The sequence below is a fragment of the Microcebus murinus genome, chromosome 4 (assembly GCF_040939455.1).
Source record: "Microcebus murinus isolate Inina chromosome 4, M.murinus_Inina_mat1.0, whole genome shotgun sequence".
Lineage (NCBI taxonomy): Eukaryota > Metazoa > Chordata > Mammalia > Primates > Cheirogaleidae > Microcebus > Microcebus murinus.
In genome coordinates, this window is record NC_134107.1 from 880,543 (window position 1) to 898,205 (window position 17,663).

At 35.8% G+C, this 17,663-nt stretch overlaps 1 protein-coding gene and 1 non-coding gene across 2 annotated transcripts; both read left to right on the forward strand.

The window, feature by feature from the left end:
* The first annotated feature begins 1,881 nt into the window (after window positions 1–1,881).
* On the forward strand, window positions 1,882–15,779 carry LOC142861003 (uncharacterized). Its single transcript, XM_020283838.2, has 8 exons — window positions 1,882–1,931; window positions 2,645–2,751; window positions 4,169–4,306; window positions 7,174–7,238; window positions 9,150–9,177; window positions 12,553–12,628; window positions 15,317–15,377; window positions 15,469–15,779. Exons 2-8 carry the CDS (start codon window positions 2,687–2,689, stop codon window positions 15,777–15,779), a joined length of 744 nt encoding a protein of 247 aa, XP_020139427.2. The 5' UTR covers window positions 1,882–1,931; window positions 2,645–2,686.
* On the forward strand, window positions 6,004–6,110 carry LOC142870760 (U6 spliceosomal RNA). The gene has a single exon (XR_012919103.1). It is a non-coding gene; the product is annotated as a U6 spliceosomal RNA (small nuclear RNA).
* Window positions 15,780–17,663: the final 1,884 nt, after the last annotated feature.

Genomic DNA, 17,663 nt, shown 5'->3' on the forward strand with positions numbered 1-17,663 from the left:
AGTCCAAGCTAACTGGGAGGCTGAGGTGGGAAGATCACTTGAGCCCAGGAGTTCCTGAGTCCAGCCTGGGCAACATAGCAAGACCCTGTCTCTAACAACAAAGTTTCCTTGAGATTCTGATCCCACTCCTGGTTAAGAATCACTGAACAGTTAAGTGTAATATATGAATTCCCATATCTCAAACACTTAAGAAATTTCTGGAAGAGTTGGAATTTGATAGGTGCTACTTCCTTCAAATCTCTGCTTTCTAACAATACTAGCTTGACTTTTATCTGTATTTCTCCATCTCTGTGGTTGAGAAGTTAAAAGGAGTATCATTGACTGTATCTATCAGTTTACAGAATAACATCTTTTCTCTCTCAACCATTCACTGCCATTGAGTGGGTCTTTAGAAATTTACTTATGGGTAGTCTTTGAATATGTAAAGGCTGACCCTTTCAGAAGTTCCTGTCTCTTTGTTATCATTCAGGTGATAGGTCAACACATGTTTATTACAAGTAGGGTTTTCTCAATTAGAATAGTAGCAAGTCTAAACTTTTTTCAGTTGAAGCTGTATAATGAACTATCTCAGTATGTCTGTTAAGGTCATAGAGCTTCAGCATAGTCAGGATGGCAGTTTTAAACACAGAAACCCATGAGCGTAAGTAAGAATACAATAGGAATTCTTTTAATAATTCTATTTAAGCATTTCTTATGAACTAGTTATCCATTTGGTTAAGAATCTGGGAGAATTAAATATAGTCGATAACTGAATAAATGTTGGAAAAACTTTTGAAGTGGGTATTGTAAGTCTTAGTAGCAATTTTTATTCCATGTTGGTGCCTGATTATTTTATTAAAACATATGCTATGAAAGAAAGGAAAGATTTTTCATGCAAATACTTGCTTTATTCACAACCATTTGGAAACACGTGTATAACAAATATAAAAGCACAAGGTGTGTATTCTAAGTGAGGTTTAGCATGCTTCCATAAATTGAGTCAACATGTAAAATTTAGGAGACATGCAGAATTCTGGATTTCAGGCTTCTCTTAAAGAATCAAATCTGGTGTCAGGCATCTCTTCGGGAATGTCTAGGTGTCCCTTGAGCCCATCTTGCTGTTTGGTATGCTGTGCAGAGGTTGCCCCTTTATATGAGGCATAGATTGTCCTGTTTGGTACTGTGCCCATCTAGTCCTGTACTTAGGTCACCTACCTTGCCTCTGTAAGTATTTGAGTTTATGACTACTGTTTTATATGTATATTGGTAAAGGTTTCAAGGTTTTCCAGACAGTTTATCTTTATTTATAGTATATAGTCTATATTTTATATTAATATCTTAGTAATGGAGTTAAATCTTAGAATTCAGAAGGTGGCTTTGTAAAAACTATTTTTTCTTAATATATATCATAAATAATCATCTTCCTATTAGAATGCCTATAAGCCTTTTTAGGTTAATCATGGTTATGGATGGATTGGTTATGCACATTGCAGATGACGTTATATTCAGCATCGTCTCTTAAAAATGCAAGTGATTTATTTAGTGCCTTATGCTAGAAATAATTCATATAGGTCAGTAGTAGAACTTTTATTAAGAAACTATTATATTTCTATTTCTGATTCATATTTTGCCTAAAATAAAAAATAGTTTTAAGTAACAATTAAAAGGGAAACCAGAATAAAAATGGATTAAAAATGTAGATATGCATTAGTGTCCCAGGATTACCATTATCATTGAGAATAAAATTTCATTCTGAGTTTTTTAACAACTGAGATAAAAATCTGTGATCTTGTAATAGGAGAAATCCCATGGACCATTTAATAATAAGCAATCAAAGTTCATTTAAAGCCTGTCTCTTTTAATTCAGAGCCCATTTCCTTATTGACCCACTTGAACAGGAGTGGCAGACATTGGCATCTGGGATCTTGTCACTATTGATAGAAGAGAGTCAAGTGAGTTGGCATCACCTGGAGACATCCTCCACCTTTGCTGAAAAGCTTTCAAACCTATATCTCTGAATCTCTAATTTCTCAAATGTTAATGTTTGCCACATACAAAAATGTATTGTCAAAGAGGGATTAGGCAAATTCAAAAGATTGCTTTCAGATTAGACACATATAGTGCACTATTGTGTAATATTTCTCACAAATAGATGATCATGTAAACTTTCTGTTGGGGTACATTACTTCTTATAAGACAAATATTCTTTGGAATGTAGCTTAGGAAACACTGCTCTAAAGGTAATAATTTAGATCATTAACTCAATAAAAATACTGCAAATGTTTACTATTGTATCTTAGGGTCTGGGGATGTAGAGATAATAGATCCTGTCGCTGCCCACAAGAAGCTCTTTTTAGATGAGAAACAATAAAATCATTACAATATACCGTGATAAATGCTGTGACGGAAGCAAACATTCTCGGAAGCAGCAAATGTGTAAACTGAGTTTCGGAGATGACCAGAGTTAACATGTTGAGGCAGAGGAGGCGTGTTTCCAAGGGAAGGAGCAGCACGTGGGAAAGCACAGAGGGTTGAGAAGGAAGGGGCTACTTTTTATTCACTTTCTGTGTTATATGTACATTCTTAAGATCTTATGTAAGGTTTTCACTTAAGTTGAGAAATATTTAATTTTGTCAAGTTAGTAATTGTTTTTGCTGTATTCCAGGATCAATTCACACCACTTTTGCTTGCTCTGAGTGAAAGAAAAATGGAAGTGGCAGAATTTTTAATAAACGAAAAAGCAGATGTAAATGTGGTTGATGACTTGAAAAGGTACAATAATTAGTTCTTTTTTTTTTAAAGAGTGTTTTTATATAAGGGTAACAGTCAACTCAAGTCAGAAATATTAAGTGAATAAGAAGATTACCTTATAATTATTGGGGTATAATGAAAAATATCAACAGAAATCTTCAGTTAGGTATAAAATCAATGATTTGGACTGGACAATGTAAAGAAGAATGTGCAGAAGGATTCATCTTCTTTTATAATATTGACTTATGTTTGTAATTTTATGCTTTTCATCATATCTTTTTTTGGTGATATGATCTTGTAATAGCTAAAGGGGTTTCATATTAGTTTTATGAAGTATGAACTTTAACTTTTAGATTGCTTTATGACTCAATATGAACTTCACCCTGTCAGAGTATTTGTCTAACCTCTGTTTTTTAGATAGTTTTCCTTTAAAAATACTATATTGCACACAAATAGGAGCTGAAATTGATTTTGTCTTTTGGATTACTCGGTGAGTCTTTGCTTTAAGTTGCTTTCTTTGAAGCATATTGATATTAGGTCATCCTTAAGTGACTATGAATTGCTATTACCAGATACTGTGGATTCGTCAGCTTTTTCCATTTGTTTTTCTAGTGTATTTTGATGTTTTTATTTTTAATTGGTATGGGCAGAGGAAAGAAAGACAGCTTTAATTGTATGAACTTTTCCTTGAATGAAGATGAGCTGTACAGGTGGGTGACAGAGAAAAGAGGCTTTAGAGTGCCAGAAGCCTAGGTTCAGTTCCTGGCTTCCCCCTTGCTAGGTGTGTGACCTTGGGAACATTATTGATCACCAAATATGTTTTCTGATATGAAAAGGAGGATAATAGTATGTCGATCAAGAGTTGTAGGGTGTGAGACTTTATATATATATATATACACACACATATAAAATATATATGTGTGTGTTTAAAATATATGTGTAGTATTTAATTCAGTGCCTAGAACATGCCTATCATTATCAATACCTGAAAGTACTCTGAGTACAATTATTATCATTAGTACTAATATTGCTATTTTAAGGCTGCAGGTAGCTTTTACTTATCTGACCCCTATCTGACTTTGGATTAAAATATATTTGATTTAGACTAGGGAAGAATGGAGAATTCTTCATTTAAATCGTGGCCTATTTTAGATAAGTGATCTCAGCATAGTTTCTTGCCCATTAGAGGACTGTAAATTAGCAACTTTTACTATGCCAGTGAGACAGGAGGCTTTCTTTTGTCCCTTTCTTTTAGCCTCAGTAGTAATTTATAAAAATGAGCACTTGAGCACCCAGGATGCTTATGTCTATAAGTACATATAAATGGTTAATTCTGCACAGACAGGCATGATAGTGGATTGGTGAAGTATATCATATTAGTTGTTTAAGTAACTTTGTTAACGTTTCTGAGAGTGAAGTTATGTCTCTGTCATTTTAGAACACCACTCATGCTTGCTGTACGTTGTGGATCATCAAGTACAGTCAGTCTTCTTCTCCAGCAAAATGTTGATATCTTTGCTGAAGATTGCTTTGGAAGGACTGCAGAAGCTCATGCTGTTGCTAATGGTTCTGATATGTAAGTATACCCATTAAAAGACTAGTTAATACTAAATTGAGGTTTAAAACAATTGTAACTATTGCATCTTATACATCAGGGGAGATTTCATAGTTTGTTTCAGGTAGTGGTGGAATGGCAGCTAGATAGTCCAATTCATGTGCCAGAAATCAAGCAAAAGGCTCACCTAGTCAGAAGTAGCACAAGGTGCAGTATTCTTTTTCTCTGGACATTTAAGACCTTTATTCTTAGGAATCTCAACATTGTCCATTTTATTCCAAGTATAACCCCTATATATGGAATAAAAAATAAGATTACATCCTTGATACTTCTAGTTAATTGGGTCTTGAAATATCCAGTTTAGTAGAAACTCTTGTGCCATACCCTGGGGGCTATCTCCCAGACCAGCGGTACCCAGGCTTTTTGGCATCAGGGACCAGTTTCATGGATGACAATTTTTCTGTGGATCATGTGGGGTTTTGGGATGATTCGAGCACATTCCATTTATTGTGTGCTTTATTTCAGAATTATTATTACATTGTAATATATAATGAAATAATTATACAACCCACCATAATGCAGAATCAGTGGGAGCCCTGAGCTTGTTTTCCAGCAACTAGATGGTCCCATCTGGGGGTGATGGGAGACAGTGACTGATCTGACAGGAGGTGGAGCTCAGGTGGTGATGTGAGTGTTGGGAGTGGCTGTAAATACAGATGAAGCTTCCCTCACTTGCTCACCACTCACCTGCTGTGCAGCTCAGTTCCTAACAGGCCACTGACCAGTAGTGGTCCACAGCCCAGGGTTTGAGGGCCACAGTCCTAGTCCCTCCTCGAGTTTATCAAGAAAGTAAGGGGTTCCAAAGTGCAAGAAAGATGATCCTCTTTTACAAATCAGAAGTAGGGAAAAAGGGACCTTCTAGTCATTCCATTGTTTCCCTTGATTTGGTTGCTGCATTGTTGTTATGGAAACTGATCCTGCCATTAGTAATGATTGAACTTTGGTACTAGGATACCCTTGCTGGTTCAGATACCTCAGTCTTCATGGTCATCTATCTTAGACTTTAAAGTAACATTTTTTTTTAGTTCACATAAATATGCTCATGTGCTTAGCCATTGTTCCCAGAGCACCAGTACTCTGCTCTGCAGCTGGGACCACTGGCTTTAGCCACACACATAGTGAGCAAAATGATCCTTCCCCCACACTTCAAACCTGATGTAGAGCCCGTATTTTGGCTTAGAGTTAGCCTGAGCATTCATAGGCTGAGCATAATTTAGCCTAAGCCTAAGCTATCCTTCAAAGCCCTTTTCTCAAGCAAATAAATATTAGTTGAGATTGTTCTAACCTGTCAGAGAGGTTCAAACAACATTGCAGGAAAAGATCGGAGTTTCCTTTCTTCTTTGTTACCAGATCTGTACCCTGCGGTCTGTTAATGACCCATGTGACACCTTTCCTGAGGTCGTGAATGGTCCCATATCATCCTTCCTCAGTAGTGGGCACCAACTTGCCCTTGGCTCTGAGGTGATCTCTTCCCCATAATAACAAAAATCTTCCAAGCTGCTCGTTTCTCTACCTCAAGGTTTTAAAACATTTTCAAATCCTGCTTCACAAAGAAGCCGTTCAGCTGAAACCTCTGAGTCTAAACTAGGTTAGTTGGATGTAACAGGGCTAAGCCTCACCCATGACGCATCCATACCCACATATGTAGGTAGGGCTTTGTGCTCTCTTTGGCAGCACATATCCTAAAATTGGAACAATACAGAGTAGATTAGCATGGCTCATGTGAAAATATGACGTGCACATTCTTGAAAAGCTCCATATTTTGCACAGTCCCTGGAAGGTCATTTGACTGTTTGCTGACCGGCTCCCCCAAAACTGAGTCAAGCACAATGGGCAGCACTCAATATCGAAACTGTAACATTCTTTACAAAATATCTGTGTGAGGTAATCTGTGAAATGAGAATGGAGCTTCGCAACACATGGGATGTTGTGTGCACATATGTTGTTGGTACGTATCTCAGAAATGAGAAAATGTCAGCTTCCTTTGTGGAACTTAAAAAAGTAGGATCTTATCTTCCATGTCAGTTGGAGATGAACATGGAGATTAAGCATCATTCTAGCAAAGATCTGCTGGTTCAGAGTCTGAGCAGCTAGGGAGGGAACAGTAGTAGTCTGAGCCAGGTCTTAACATCTGTTTGTTTTCTGCCCTTTGTATGATTGATTGTCTCAGTAATGGAGACAGTAATGTAATCTAATTTAATGGAATAATGTATTTATAAATATATTTTGTTAAAAATTATGAAATAGCTGAGATAGCCTGAATTATGAGCTACAAAGAATAGAACTAATAACAAAAATTAGAACTTCATATTATGTCCTGAAAAATGCAACATTTGAATATTAGAACCTATGGAAAAACACAGATTGGGTTCAGGAACAAAGTATTCCATTGTATCACCATTTCTCTGAGCATTTGAAAAATGTCTCAGTAAATTTTTATAACAACCTAGTTAAGAATCTAGTTAAGGCAATAAAATCTTTACTTTTAGAAGAAAATATTGAGCCTAAGAGAAGCAACTTGGTGATGAACAAATAGCTGTTTGTGGAGCTAGAACCTATTCTGATTTCAGGATATTTTCCATTATGTCTACCTGACTCTAGTTAATGTAGTCAGTTAATTCATGAGTACCTCACCTTACTTTTTTTCTTCATTAATTAGAAGCTGTATAAGAAGTTTGTAGATCTTACAAATTTGAAGTGTATATGATAACATTCTTACATTAGCTGTGATATTTTCTGAAGTACTCTAAGAATTTACTATATTTAGTAAAAGTTTTTCATATCTGTATTAAAACAGTAATTTTATTTATTTATTTTTTTATACATAGATTTTGCCAGCAAATTTTAGAATATAAAGAAAAAATGAATAGCAATCCTCAAAATAGCAATCCAGGTAAGACTTCTAATAGAGAATTACTGTTTGTGGTTCTACCATAATAAAAGTAGGAGGTTGTGACCACAAAAGAGCAGTTAAAAAATTAATATTTAAATTTCTTAATTTCTTTCTTAGAAGCTTCAAATTCAGAATTACTTAAGAAGTTGGTTGTAGGTAATTTATAATCCAAAACGATATTCTGAAAAAAATTGACTTAATTACTTATGATCTCTAAAGTCTTCTATGATATTTTTGTATGAATAAGAAAAGAGATGTTTAAGTTACTATGTCGTAAATTTCCTCTATGGTCACATTATCATAAATTGGACTTGCTATAAAAATGGATCTTTTATTTAGTAGTATAAGTGTTTTGCATTTAGTAAAGGAATATTAATTACTGTTGACTCTTAAACAACATGGGGGTTAGAGGCACCAATCCCCCTTGTAGTTAAAAATCTGCATGTAAGTATTTTTTTTTTTTTTTTTTTGAGACAGTGTCTTGCTCTGGAGTTTTCCACTTAATATTTTTGGACTGTTGAAACCACAGAAAGCAAAACCAAGGATGTGATATTTGGTCTTTGATCCCATTTCCTGGAATTCAACTCGTAATATCCTTAGACTCTCCATAGTGATGTCTTTTTGTGTGGTAATGATGGACTGATGGCCAGTAGCCCTTAGGTAGCTTCAGGAGGGGGTCTGGTCACCAGAAAGACTAAGGCAGCATTAGAGAGTTGGGACTTCTAGCCCTATCCCCAACCTCCTGAGAGGAGAGAGGGACTGAAGGTTTGAACACCAATGGCCAATGATTTAAGTCATGGCTAGTAATGAAGCTTTCATAAAAACCCAAAGGGACAGGGTTCAGAGAGCTTCCAGATAGCTGAATATGTGGAGGTTCCCAGAGTGTGTGACCCCTGGGAGGGCATGGAAGCTCTGCACCCCTTCCCCCATACCTTGCCCTAGGCATCTCTCCAGCTGTATCCTTCATAATATCCTTTGTAATAAACTGGTCAACAGAAGTGTTTCCCTGAGTTCTGCGAGCCACTCTAGCAAATTCATTGAACCCAAAGAGGAGTCTGTGGGAACCCCAACTTAAAGCCAGTTGGTCAGAAGTTCTGGTGTGGGGAAGGGACAGCATTATGGACTGAGCCTTAACCTGTGGGATCTGATGTTATCACCAAGGGGATAGTGTTGGAATTGAATTAGAAGACACCCAGCTGGTGTCCACTGCAGAATTGATTGCTGGCTTCTTGGTGGGGAAAAATTCCCCACACATTTGTTCACATAAGTCTTCTGTGTTGATGATTGTTTTTGTGATGTGAGAGCAGAGGAAAAAGGCATCGAGTGTGTTTTTTCAACACATACAGCACATAAGGGGGTCTACTATACACTGTTCTAACTGCTCCTAGACCATTAGTCCAGAATTCATGCTCTTTAAGGTTGACACTGTCCTCATGTGATGCTGAATCTGCTACTGATAGCTTTTTCTGTCAGTGTGGTAGGGTTTGGTTAGGACCATGATTATTGTACAAAGCAGGTGACATGTGGGAGTTGAATTTTGATAGATCCCATTTATCCTTGTATTTGATAAATGCAAAGTAGGGAAAGTACAAGGTAGTGTACTAATTGCCTGCCAGTGGTTTAATTAATATTCTGGTACAGTCTCCAGGTATGGTCCCAAAATAATACGTTGTAACAAAGCATCAGAGTCTTATTTTAACGAAGTGTAAATCATGAACAAAAGCTTGCATGATTTTTTTAAAATGAAGGCAGAATCCAGCTATGTTTTTCAGGTTGGTCTCAAACTCCTGGCTCCTCAAATGATCCTGAGTAGCTGGGATTAAGTCATGTGCCACCATGCCCCCATGCTTTTAATATTTGGTATTTTTCTATTGTGGATTTAAATGTATTTTATTTTTTTTTAAATAATAGATGAGATTACTGAAGATCCTGGAATCAGGTAGGATTTTACAGATTTTTAAAAATTGTATGTTAACTAAGGCAATACAGAGGAAGAAAAGCTAATATTTGTTGAGTATTCTACTCTGAGCTAGACACCATGTTATATGCTTAGCATTTATCATCTGATATAGTTATCCCAACAGCTTTGCAATGTATCTGCACTATAATAACCTACTTTTTTCTAATCAGGCCACTGTAGTTCAGAGAGATTGATTAAATGGCCCTTGTTCCTATAGTTAAGAATTAGCTGATCCATGATTTGACCATCAGTCTGTCTGGCTCCCAAATCCCTTCTCTGGCCTCTCAGCGTAGATTGACAGAGATGTGTGTAGCACTGGGAGCAAGGTACGGGGTCCCAATCAGATCACTTCGGAAGATTGTGTTTAGTTTTATGTTAACTCTCATTTAGAGTTTTCCTCAGAAGCCTGGCTAGTCCAAGAGTGTGCACTGATATGTTTGACAATTGCAGTGGTCATGAGCACCTTGTTTTTACCATCAAAGGATTTCGGGCAGATCTCACTTAGCTGTGGCCACAGGACCAGGTCTGTCTCAAAATCCTGTCTTCTCAAATGATCCTGAGTAGCTTGGTCTAAGTCATGTGTGACCATGCCCCCTTATGCTTTTAGTATTTTTTCTATGTTTAAGTGAGACTAGGGAAGTCCTAGAGAGGAATTATTTTACTGTAAGTGAAGGACATCTGTGAATAGGCCATGTTATATAAATTACCTTTAGCATCAGTTGAGATGCTCTTTCTTTTTTTTTTTTTTTTTTTTTTTTTTGAGACAGAGTCTCACTTTGTTGCCCAGGCTAGAGTGAGTGCCATGGCGTCAGCCTAGCTCACAGCAACCTCAAACTCCTGGGCTCGAGTGATCCTTCTGCCTCAGCCTCCCGGGTAGCTGGGACTACAGGCATGCGCCACCATGCCCGGCTAATTTTTATATATATATATCAGTTGGCCAATTAATTCCTTTCTATTTATAGTAGAGACGGGGTCTCGCTCTTGCTCAGGCTGGCTTCGAACTCCTGACCTTAAGCAATCCGCCCGCCTCGGCCTCCCAAGAGCTAGGATTACAGGCGTGAGCCACAGCGCCCGGCCTCTTTTTTTTTTTTTTTTTTTTTATTTCAGCATAATAAGGGGGTACAAATGTTAAGGTTACATACATTGCTATTGCCTTCCCTCACCCCTCGAGTCAGAGCTTCAAGCGTGACCATCCCCCCACAATGTATTTATAATGTATACATATAAACCTATTTGTAATTGGTTTCTCTAGTTGCCGACTTCCCAGTTTGGTTTTTCTCTTTATGCTAGTTCCTTTGCTAATTTCATGAAGGTTTTTCTTTTCTTCTAGAGTCTTTTCTATGACTTTAATCTTTTCATGATTTTTTAAAATGATCTTTGTTTTTCTTGGTGTTTCTTTTGTTTTATTATTATTTTTTTCTGCCAGATAAGTATCCCCAATTTTTCTATAGGCAGAATCAAAAGCACAAAGAATTTGAGGATTTTAAGGAATCTTAGACACTAATCAAAATATCCTCCTGTACTTCAACCTGTATTAAACATCCTGGTGAAGTGGTTGTTCAGATGGAGAACCTGAAACCCAAAGAGATTAAAGTGACTTATTTGAATATAGTGGGTGGCAGAAATGAGACTGGAACTCAGGCTCTTTAAATCAAAGCTCAGTACTCTTCTTGTGTCATCCTGTCAGTTAGTGTTTTACTAATAGAAAGCGAAAGTGATCTAGTGAGCCCGATGGAGTAGGAGTAGAATGGAAGTAGCTGGTGATGCCAATGGAAGTGGATACTTATGCAATTAGCAGGGGAAGGCCAAGCTTTAAAAGAGATAACACTGGGTTGGGTAAGAATAAGAGTTTTAGAAATAGATCCTATTGGGGTTTAGCCGAGTCTGATAAAAGTAAATCATAGGCATGAAGGACATGGTCTGTTGGGAGTTATCTGGAAAGGCAAACTCAGATGGGAGGTCCAAGGGAGTCCTGAACAGGTTGCTGCTTTTTGTTTTTTTGAATTGGAAGGACTGATAAACTTGAAGGTTTCTGTTGAAAGACGTAAAAAGAATTTGAGCCTCTGGGAAGAGTCTCTACAGCAAATAGGAATGTGATGTCATCTATGTGTACCCCAACTTACGCAGAAGTGACTTTGAGTCCCTAGAGTATTAGGGGGCTGGAGGTTGCTGAACTACATAGACCTGTGGCCCAGGACAGGTGTCTCCTCACCTCTGCCTCCTTTCTCAGTTCACTGATGTCCTTCCCATGCACCTGGAGGCTAGGGCAGGGGTAGCCCTGGCTGGTGAATCAGTCATGGATCTTCAGGTGGGTAGTTGATAACATGCCTGTGCTGGGGGCAGATGACTAAGACTCCAGTTAGCTTATTTTCTGGAAGCGGGGAAACAGAGAGCTCCTACTCTTTTATCATTTGAGCCACCCTTTCAGGAAACTGTGCTTTTGTAGGCTGAGTATTTAAAGGTTGGAGATTGCCATGGAGTCCTGCAGAAGAGGGATCTGGAAGTGATAGACCGTAGGAAGGACGATGATTAGGTAGCACTTAGAGAAATAGAGTTACAGCTACCGGGACTGTGTTTTCCCAGCAGTGTCTGAGTATCTGAGTGCCTATGAAGGTTTTTAAGGGCTTGCTAATTTATGTGGACCTGAATAAGGCAGGACTTATATAGGGAAAATAATCAGATTTTATAATTTTTAATGTTTTACTCTTTCTGGAAAGAGTATTCCCGATAACAACATATACATTTGTACATTTGTACATAGCTTTGAAACATTTCAAATGGTTCATGAGACTTGCTGTATTGTTTCAGGGTAAAGGGAACAGTGGGGCTTTTTTAAGTGTTATCTGTGTTGAAGAACGAAGACTGCCATTTCGAGTAACACAGATTAGTCTTTGAATCAGAGATAGATAATGGAAAAGGGACATTGTAATTTTGTATCTTGTTTTAGGTTATTAGGTTTGTTTCAGTTCAGGTGACAAAAGTTATATGTCAGACCTTTATTGGATTTTCAGTTAGCCTTCAGTATATTTTGTGAAGACAAATTATTCTCAGACTCTGCCAGTGTAGTGGCTGTCACTATTGGTTGTGGAACTAAAGGTGTCTCCATTGAATATTTCGTAGGTCAGGAGAGATGGTGGTAGAAATAGATAACTAAAATATTTTTTTAAAAACAGAAGCCATATTTAGTTATATCAAGAAATATCACTCGATATAAAGACAGCTGACATTTCCCCAGAATTTTTTTATTTTTATTTTTGTTTTTTGGAGGTAATGCCCAGATAAGAACTGATGGATTTTTTTAAAAAAAAAAAAAAACGAACTCACTCAGTTTTGTTGTATGCTTTTGCTCTAAAGGCTTTCTGACACTCTGGATTGTGATGATGATTTATGGCATACATCAGATATTGAAGACTTCAATTCTTATACCAAGGTGAGGTTGTCTCTTGTGAAATTAATTTTCTCACGGTGAATCTAGTTTTGTATAGTACTTACTGTTAAAGTTTAGCAGTGTTCTACCTATGATCATTTTATGTCTGTAATGGAAGGTTGGTCAGAGGAAACCATTTTATAGAAATATGACTAGTGGAATGTTTCAAAAAGTTTTTATGTTGGCAAATAACAAAGGACTGATAAATACTTTGAGGGGGTTGGGACTGAAAAAGAGAATGGGCTGAAAAATGCATAGCGACAGGAAAATTATATTAGGAAAGGCTTTTCCACAATTGAGGAAATATAAAATTTGGTTAAGGTTTATTTGGATAGGTATACTTATTATGACTTTTAAATCTAATTAACATGACTTTTATAATAATACTTTTGCCTAAATAAATCTCTAATGGATCCAGTTACTTATTATATTATCATGGAATCTGCCTGGTGCTTTTCAGCTCCCCAGTTGTTTGGCAGAGTCTCCCCCTTTTTTTTTTTCCTTGCACACTTATTATAAACTTCCTAGAGGTTTTGCAAGAGAAATTTTTCTCTATTTCTATCTTTGGTTCTGTAATTAGACTAAAATAATATTAGAAATTGTGGAAATTTAGCTGGGTGGGTAGCACATTCCTGTTGTCCCAGCTGCTTGGGAGGCTGAGGCTGGAGGATCACTTAAGCCTGGGAGTTTGACATCAGCCTGAGCAGCATAGCAAGACGCCATCTCTAATTTTTTAAAAATTGTAGAAATAGAGAAATTTAAATTCTCTTTCTAAACATCTGTATCACAAAGGGATTCCACTGTGTTTTCTAAGTCATTCCTTTAAGAGTACATTTAACACTTCATCTAATTGAAGAATTCATGTTTTGCCCCAAGTAACAAATAGTTCTAGAAGCAGAGAGTTAATAGCCATATGGTAAAACTTTAATTTCAGGGTATTTTTGCATCGTAGTTTTAAAAAATATCCATTCAAAGAGCTTGTATCACATTCTTTTTTTATTTTTTATTTTATTTTAAAATTTTTATTATCACATTCTTAAATTTCAAATTTCAGAGTTTTTTGTATTTAGTTATTTAAATAATCATATTAAAGCCTCCGAATTAGTCTGAGCTTCTGGAGGTTAGGAAATATATTTGCGTGTATCGTTGAGTACCTAGAATAAAGTCTTACATGTCAGAATCATTTCAGTATTTTTCAATAGCAATAAATGAACACCAAATGAATTTCTATATAATGGACTGTTATAAATAAATAATATGTATACTAGATCTAAGAATTAAATCTGTTGCATTTCTATAATTGCAGCTTAAATTTATGTCCCCTTTTACTGTTTAGGGACTTATGCAGAGAAAATATGTCATAAATTAGAAGAAAACAATTTGGAAATATGTCATAACTAGCTAAGAAGATTACTGAATATTTTCTAGTATCCTCCAACTGAAGGCCTAGAAAAGTATTTTAAATTAAAATTTCTCAAACTTTCTTTAGCTTCATGTTCTCATAAATATATCTTATTCAAGCCATAAGTTTTACTCTTTAAAATTCTGATTACCAATTCTTTCTCTAAGTGGAAAATTGATGGAACATTTATCTTTTTCCATTTGGTCTCTCTCTGTTGTAATTCTGTTACAGCTTTCAGGCGGTGTAGATGAGCATGTTTAACTAATTGAATGGCTTATTTTATAGTAATAAAATTAAACTCTATATCACAGAAGTATTTACAAAGATTAATTGTAGTATAAATACTAATCAACATTAGGAATATATTGTGAATAAAAGTCTCTGTTATGTATCTGTATTTCTCCACATACCTTATTTATTTTTCCTCCACATACATTTTTGTACTTAATGATTTTCCTTTTCATCCTTGAAGTAAGCTCATCCTTGATTGATTTGTCATATCTCATTTCTTTCTTTTTTTATTTCTCCCTTAGTCCCCACCTTTTAAAAATGATTTACCCCAGCCTAAATTTTTTTCTTACAGAATACACTTCTTTACAGTCTGTTCTTTCAGTCTATCTCTGTGTTTATTGTCAGCATATTTAGGTGCATCTTTGTATTTCATAGCTATGTGTGGCTTTCATTCATCAGTCGTAGCCCCACAAGGTTTATCCTGTTTTTCTGTCTCTTTCTTGGAAGGAGCTGAGTCTATATAATTATTTAGCTTTTGGACCAAGAGAATAGAAGCAACTGATACTATTTGCAGTGACAGCCATTCAATTAAGATATGACTGAACATTAACCTCTCACATTTTCCCCTGTAAAAGGTAACTCATGCAAATATAAATCATGCAAACACATTTGAAAGTATAACCTGGAATTAATTTCAATATCCTAATGTTAGATTTTTCAGTAATACTCTAAATTACCTTGGGATATATTTTTGTTCTAGGTTATTTTAGTTAAGAATATAATCTAATGGATATCATAGTATTTGTATGATAATCAACTAGGGGTGAAGGTAGTTACATTTTGAGGATATTGATATCATCTGTCATAATCCTCACCCCATGAAAAGATGTAGGTTAGTAAATGGCAGACATGAGGTTTGAATCTATTAATACATCTGAGTTACTCACCTGTGCTCTTTGTGTTGGATCATAGGGTAATGGCAAATATAAATTATAAGTATTTTTTATCAATTTGATACTTATTATTCTTAAAAGTATTATTATTATTTTTTTTTGTAGAATGTCGCCAAGCTGGATTTGAAACATCTAGCAACTGCTTCTCAGCAGACCAAGAAAAACTGTAAGCTATTTGAAGTTGCCTAGTCTTGTGTTATTCATTGATTCTTAATTACAAATATTTTCATGTACTCTTTACCTTGTTTTTACTGTAGTGGAAGCACAGCATAGCAATGTGAGGACAAACGACACTGACTCCATTAAGGACAGGAATTCAGAGAGTCCAAAGGAAGATGTAGTTGAAGACCTTTGTTCCAGACCAACTAGAGTCCCGCCATTCATTCCTAAAATTGCCTTTAAATTTGATCGCCCTTATCCCAGATTTTTATTCATGCCTTTAAACAAGTTTCCTACCACAGAGGTAAGTTGTTTTTATAAAACCTTTATCCCCATTCTTTTTCACACACCATCCCCCCATCTTCATAATGATGACAAGGATCCTAACAAGAAATGGAAGTCCTCATGATCATAAGAGAAAACGTGTGTAATGACAAGACAGAGGTACGCACAGCATTGAGAACTGTGAAAGCTGGAGGTATGGGGAGATAAGCAATTCTGAAGTTTGTCCTTATGGAAGGAAAGAATTGGAAGGCAACCGAAAAGAACAGACCAGCCAATATGGAGAGGAGGAGGGGATGATAGGGAAGAATTTATTGAGGAAGGGCAAGATAAATATAAAGATTGAATAACAGACTATTATAAAAACACAACAGAAATAGTGGGGTTAAATGAGGGCATGATCTCTATGTTATAAGATATGAAAGAAATTATTTTAAATGCAACTTAGGAAAGGCAGGTAATGAAAAAATGCTCAGATTCATCTAAATGATTTATAACTGATTTTAATGAACTGAAAGAAAACTTAATGGTGAATATAATATTTCTTTGTTATACATTGGAAAATAGCTAGCACGTAATTCAAACATTATGAACATAAGGGAAAGATAAATATTTAACGTGATAGACATCCCAGTAACACTGATTTGATGATATGAATGTATTTATCACATGGACCTCAAAAATATCTACCCTTATTTGTCAATTAAAAAATTAAAAAATATTTTAATCCTTTTTTCTTTTAAATTTAATAAAGTGACATCTTGTATTTAATGTAGTACAATCTGTATTCCTAGATAATGCAACATAAAATGTTTTAGGCCTTATCAGGTTTATTACAAATGAGTAATATTTGACTCTTCTGTTTCTTGTTTAAGGTTTCTAACTTAGTGTTTGGTGTAGTCTCACCTTAACTAATTCATCTTACTATTTGATATAATCTTGTAGGTGCTTCAGAACTTTTTGAAAATAAAAGAAAACAAATAAGCATTATATTTATTTTTTCATCAACTAAAATTATGATTTCTGGTTATGTAAATGAGGTTCTTAATCTATATCCATTAAATAAGAAAAGAGATTTTAAGCTACACCCTTCTTAAAGAAATGAATCAAGTATTTATTTTAGAGATATTCTGATTCATCTTAGATGCCCATACTGAATGAAGGCAATCAAAATTAATGATTGTTTTCTTTTTTTTTTTTTTTTTGAGACAGAGTCTCACACTGTTGCTCCAGCTAGAGTGCCGTGGCATCAGCCTGCCTCACAGCATCCTCAAACTCCTGGGCTCAAGTGATCCTCCTGTCTCAGCCTCCCAGCCTTCTGAGTGGTTGGGACTACAGGCATGCGCCACCATGCCCAGCTAATTTTTTCTGTATATTTTTAGCTGTCCAGCTAATTTCTTTCTATTGTTTTAGTAGAGATGGGGTCTCACTCTTGCTTGGGCTGGTCTTGAACTCCTGAGCTCAAATGATCCACCTGCCTTGGCCTCCCAGAGTGCTAGGATTACAGCCGTGAGCCACCGAGCCTGGCCAATGATTGTTTTCTGAAATAAGCTACACAATATCATAGAATCATAAGGAAGGAAAGATTGCTAACAGAGTATATAAAATTATCTCTGGAAGATAATTTCTTCTTTAAAAATTTTATTTCAGAATATTATGGGGGTACAAACATTTTGGTTACATATAATCCCTTAGTTTGCTTACAAAAACATCTCCACCAATGGGGACATTTTATTACTCCCAAGAAGCTTTATTAACTTTTGTGTTCATAGTTGTCAAACCTTGTACATAAATTCTTTTATCTCTAAAACTCAGGAATCCTGTTGGCTTGATTTTTTAGTCCTTTTCTTTATTCCTGGTGTGAATATTGGGTCCTGCTTGATAATCATAGATGCACTGGAAGACTTTTAAATCTTCAACTTGGATAATCATAACATTTTTTTATATTAGATCCTTTCTCCAATTTTTAGCTATCATCCTATAATGTGTAAATAGGCAATCTGAGTTATTA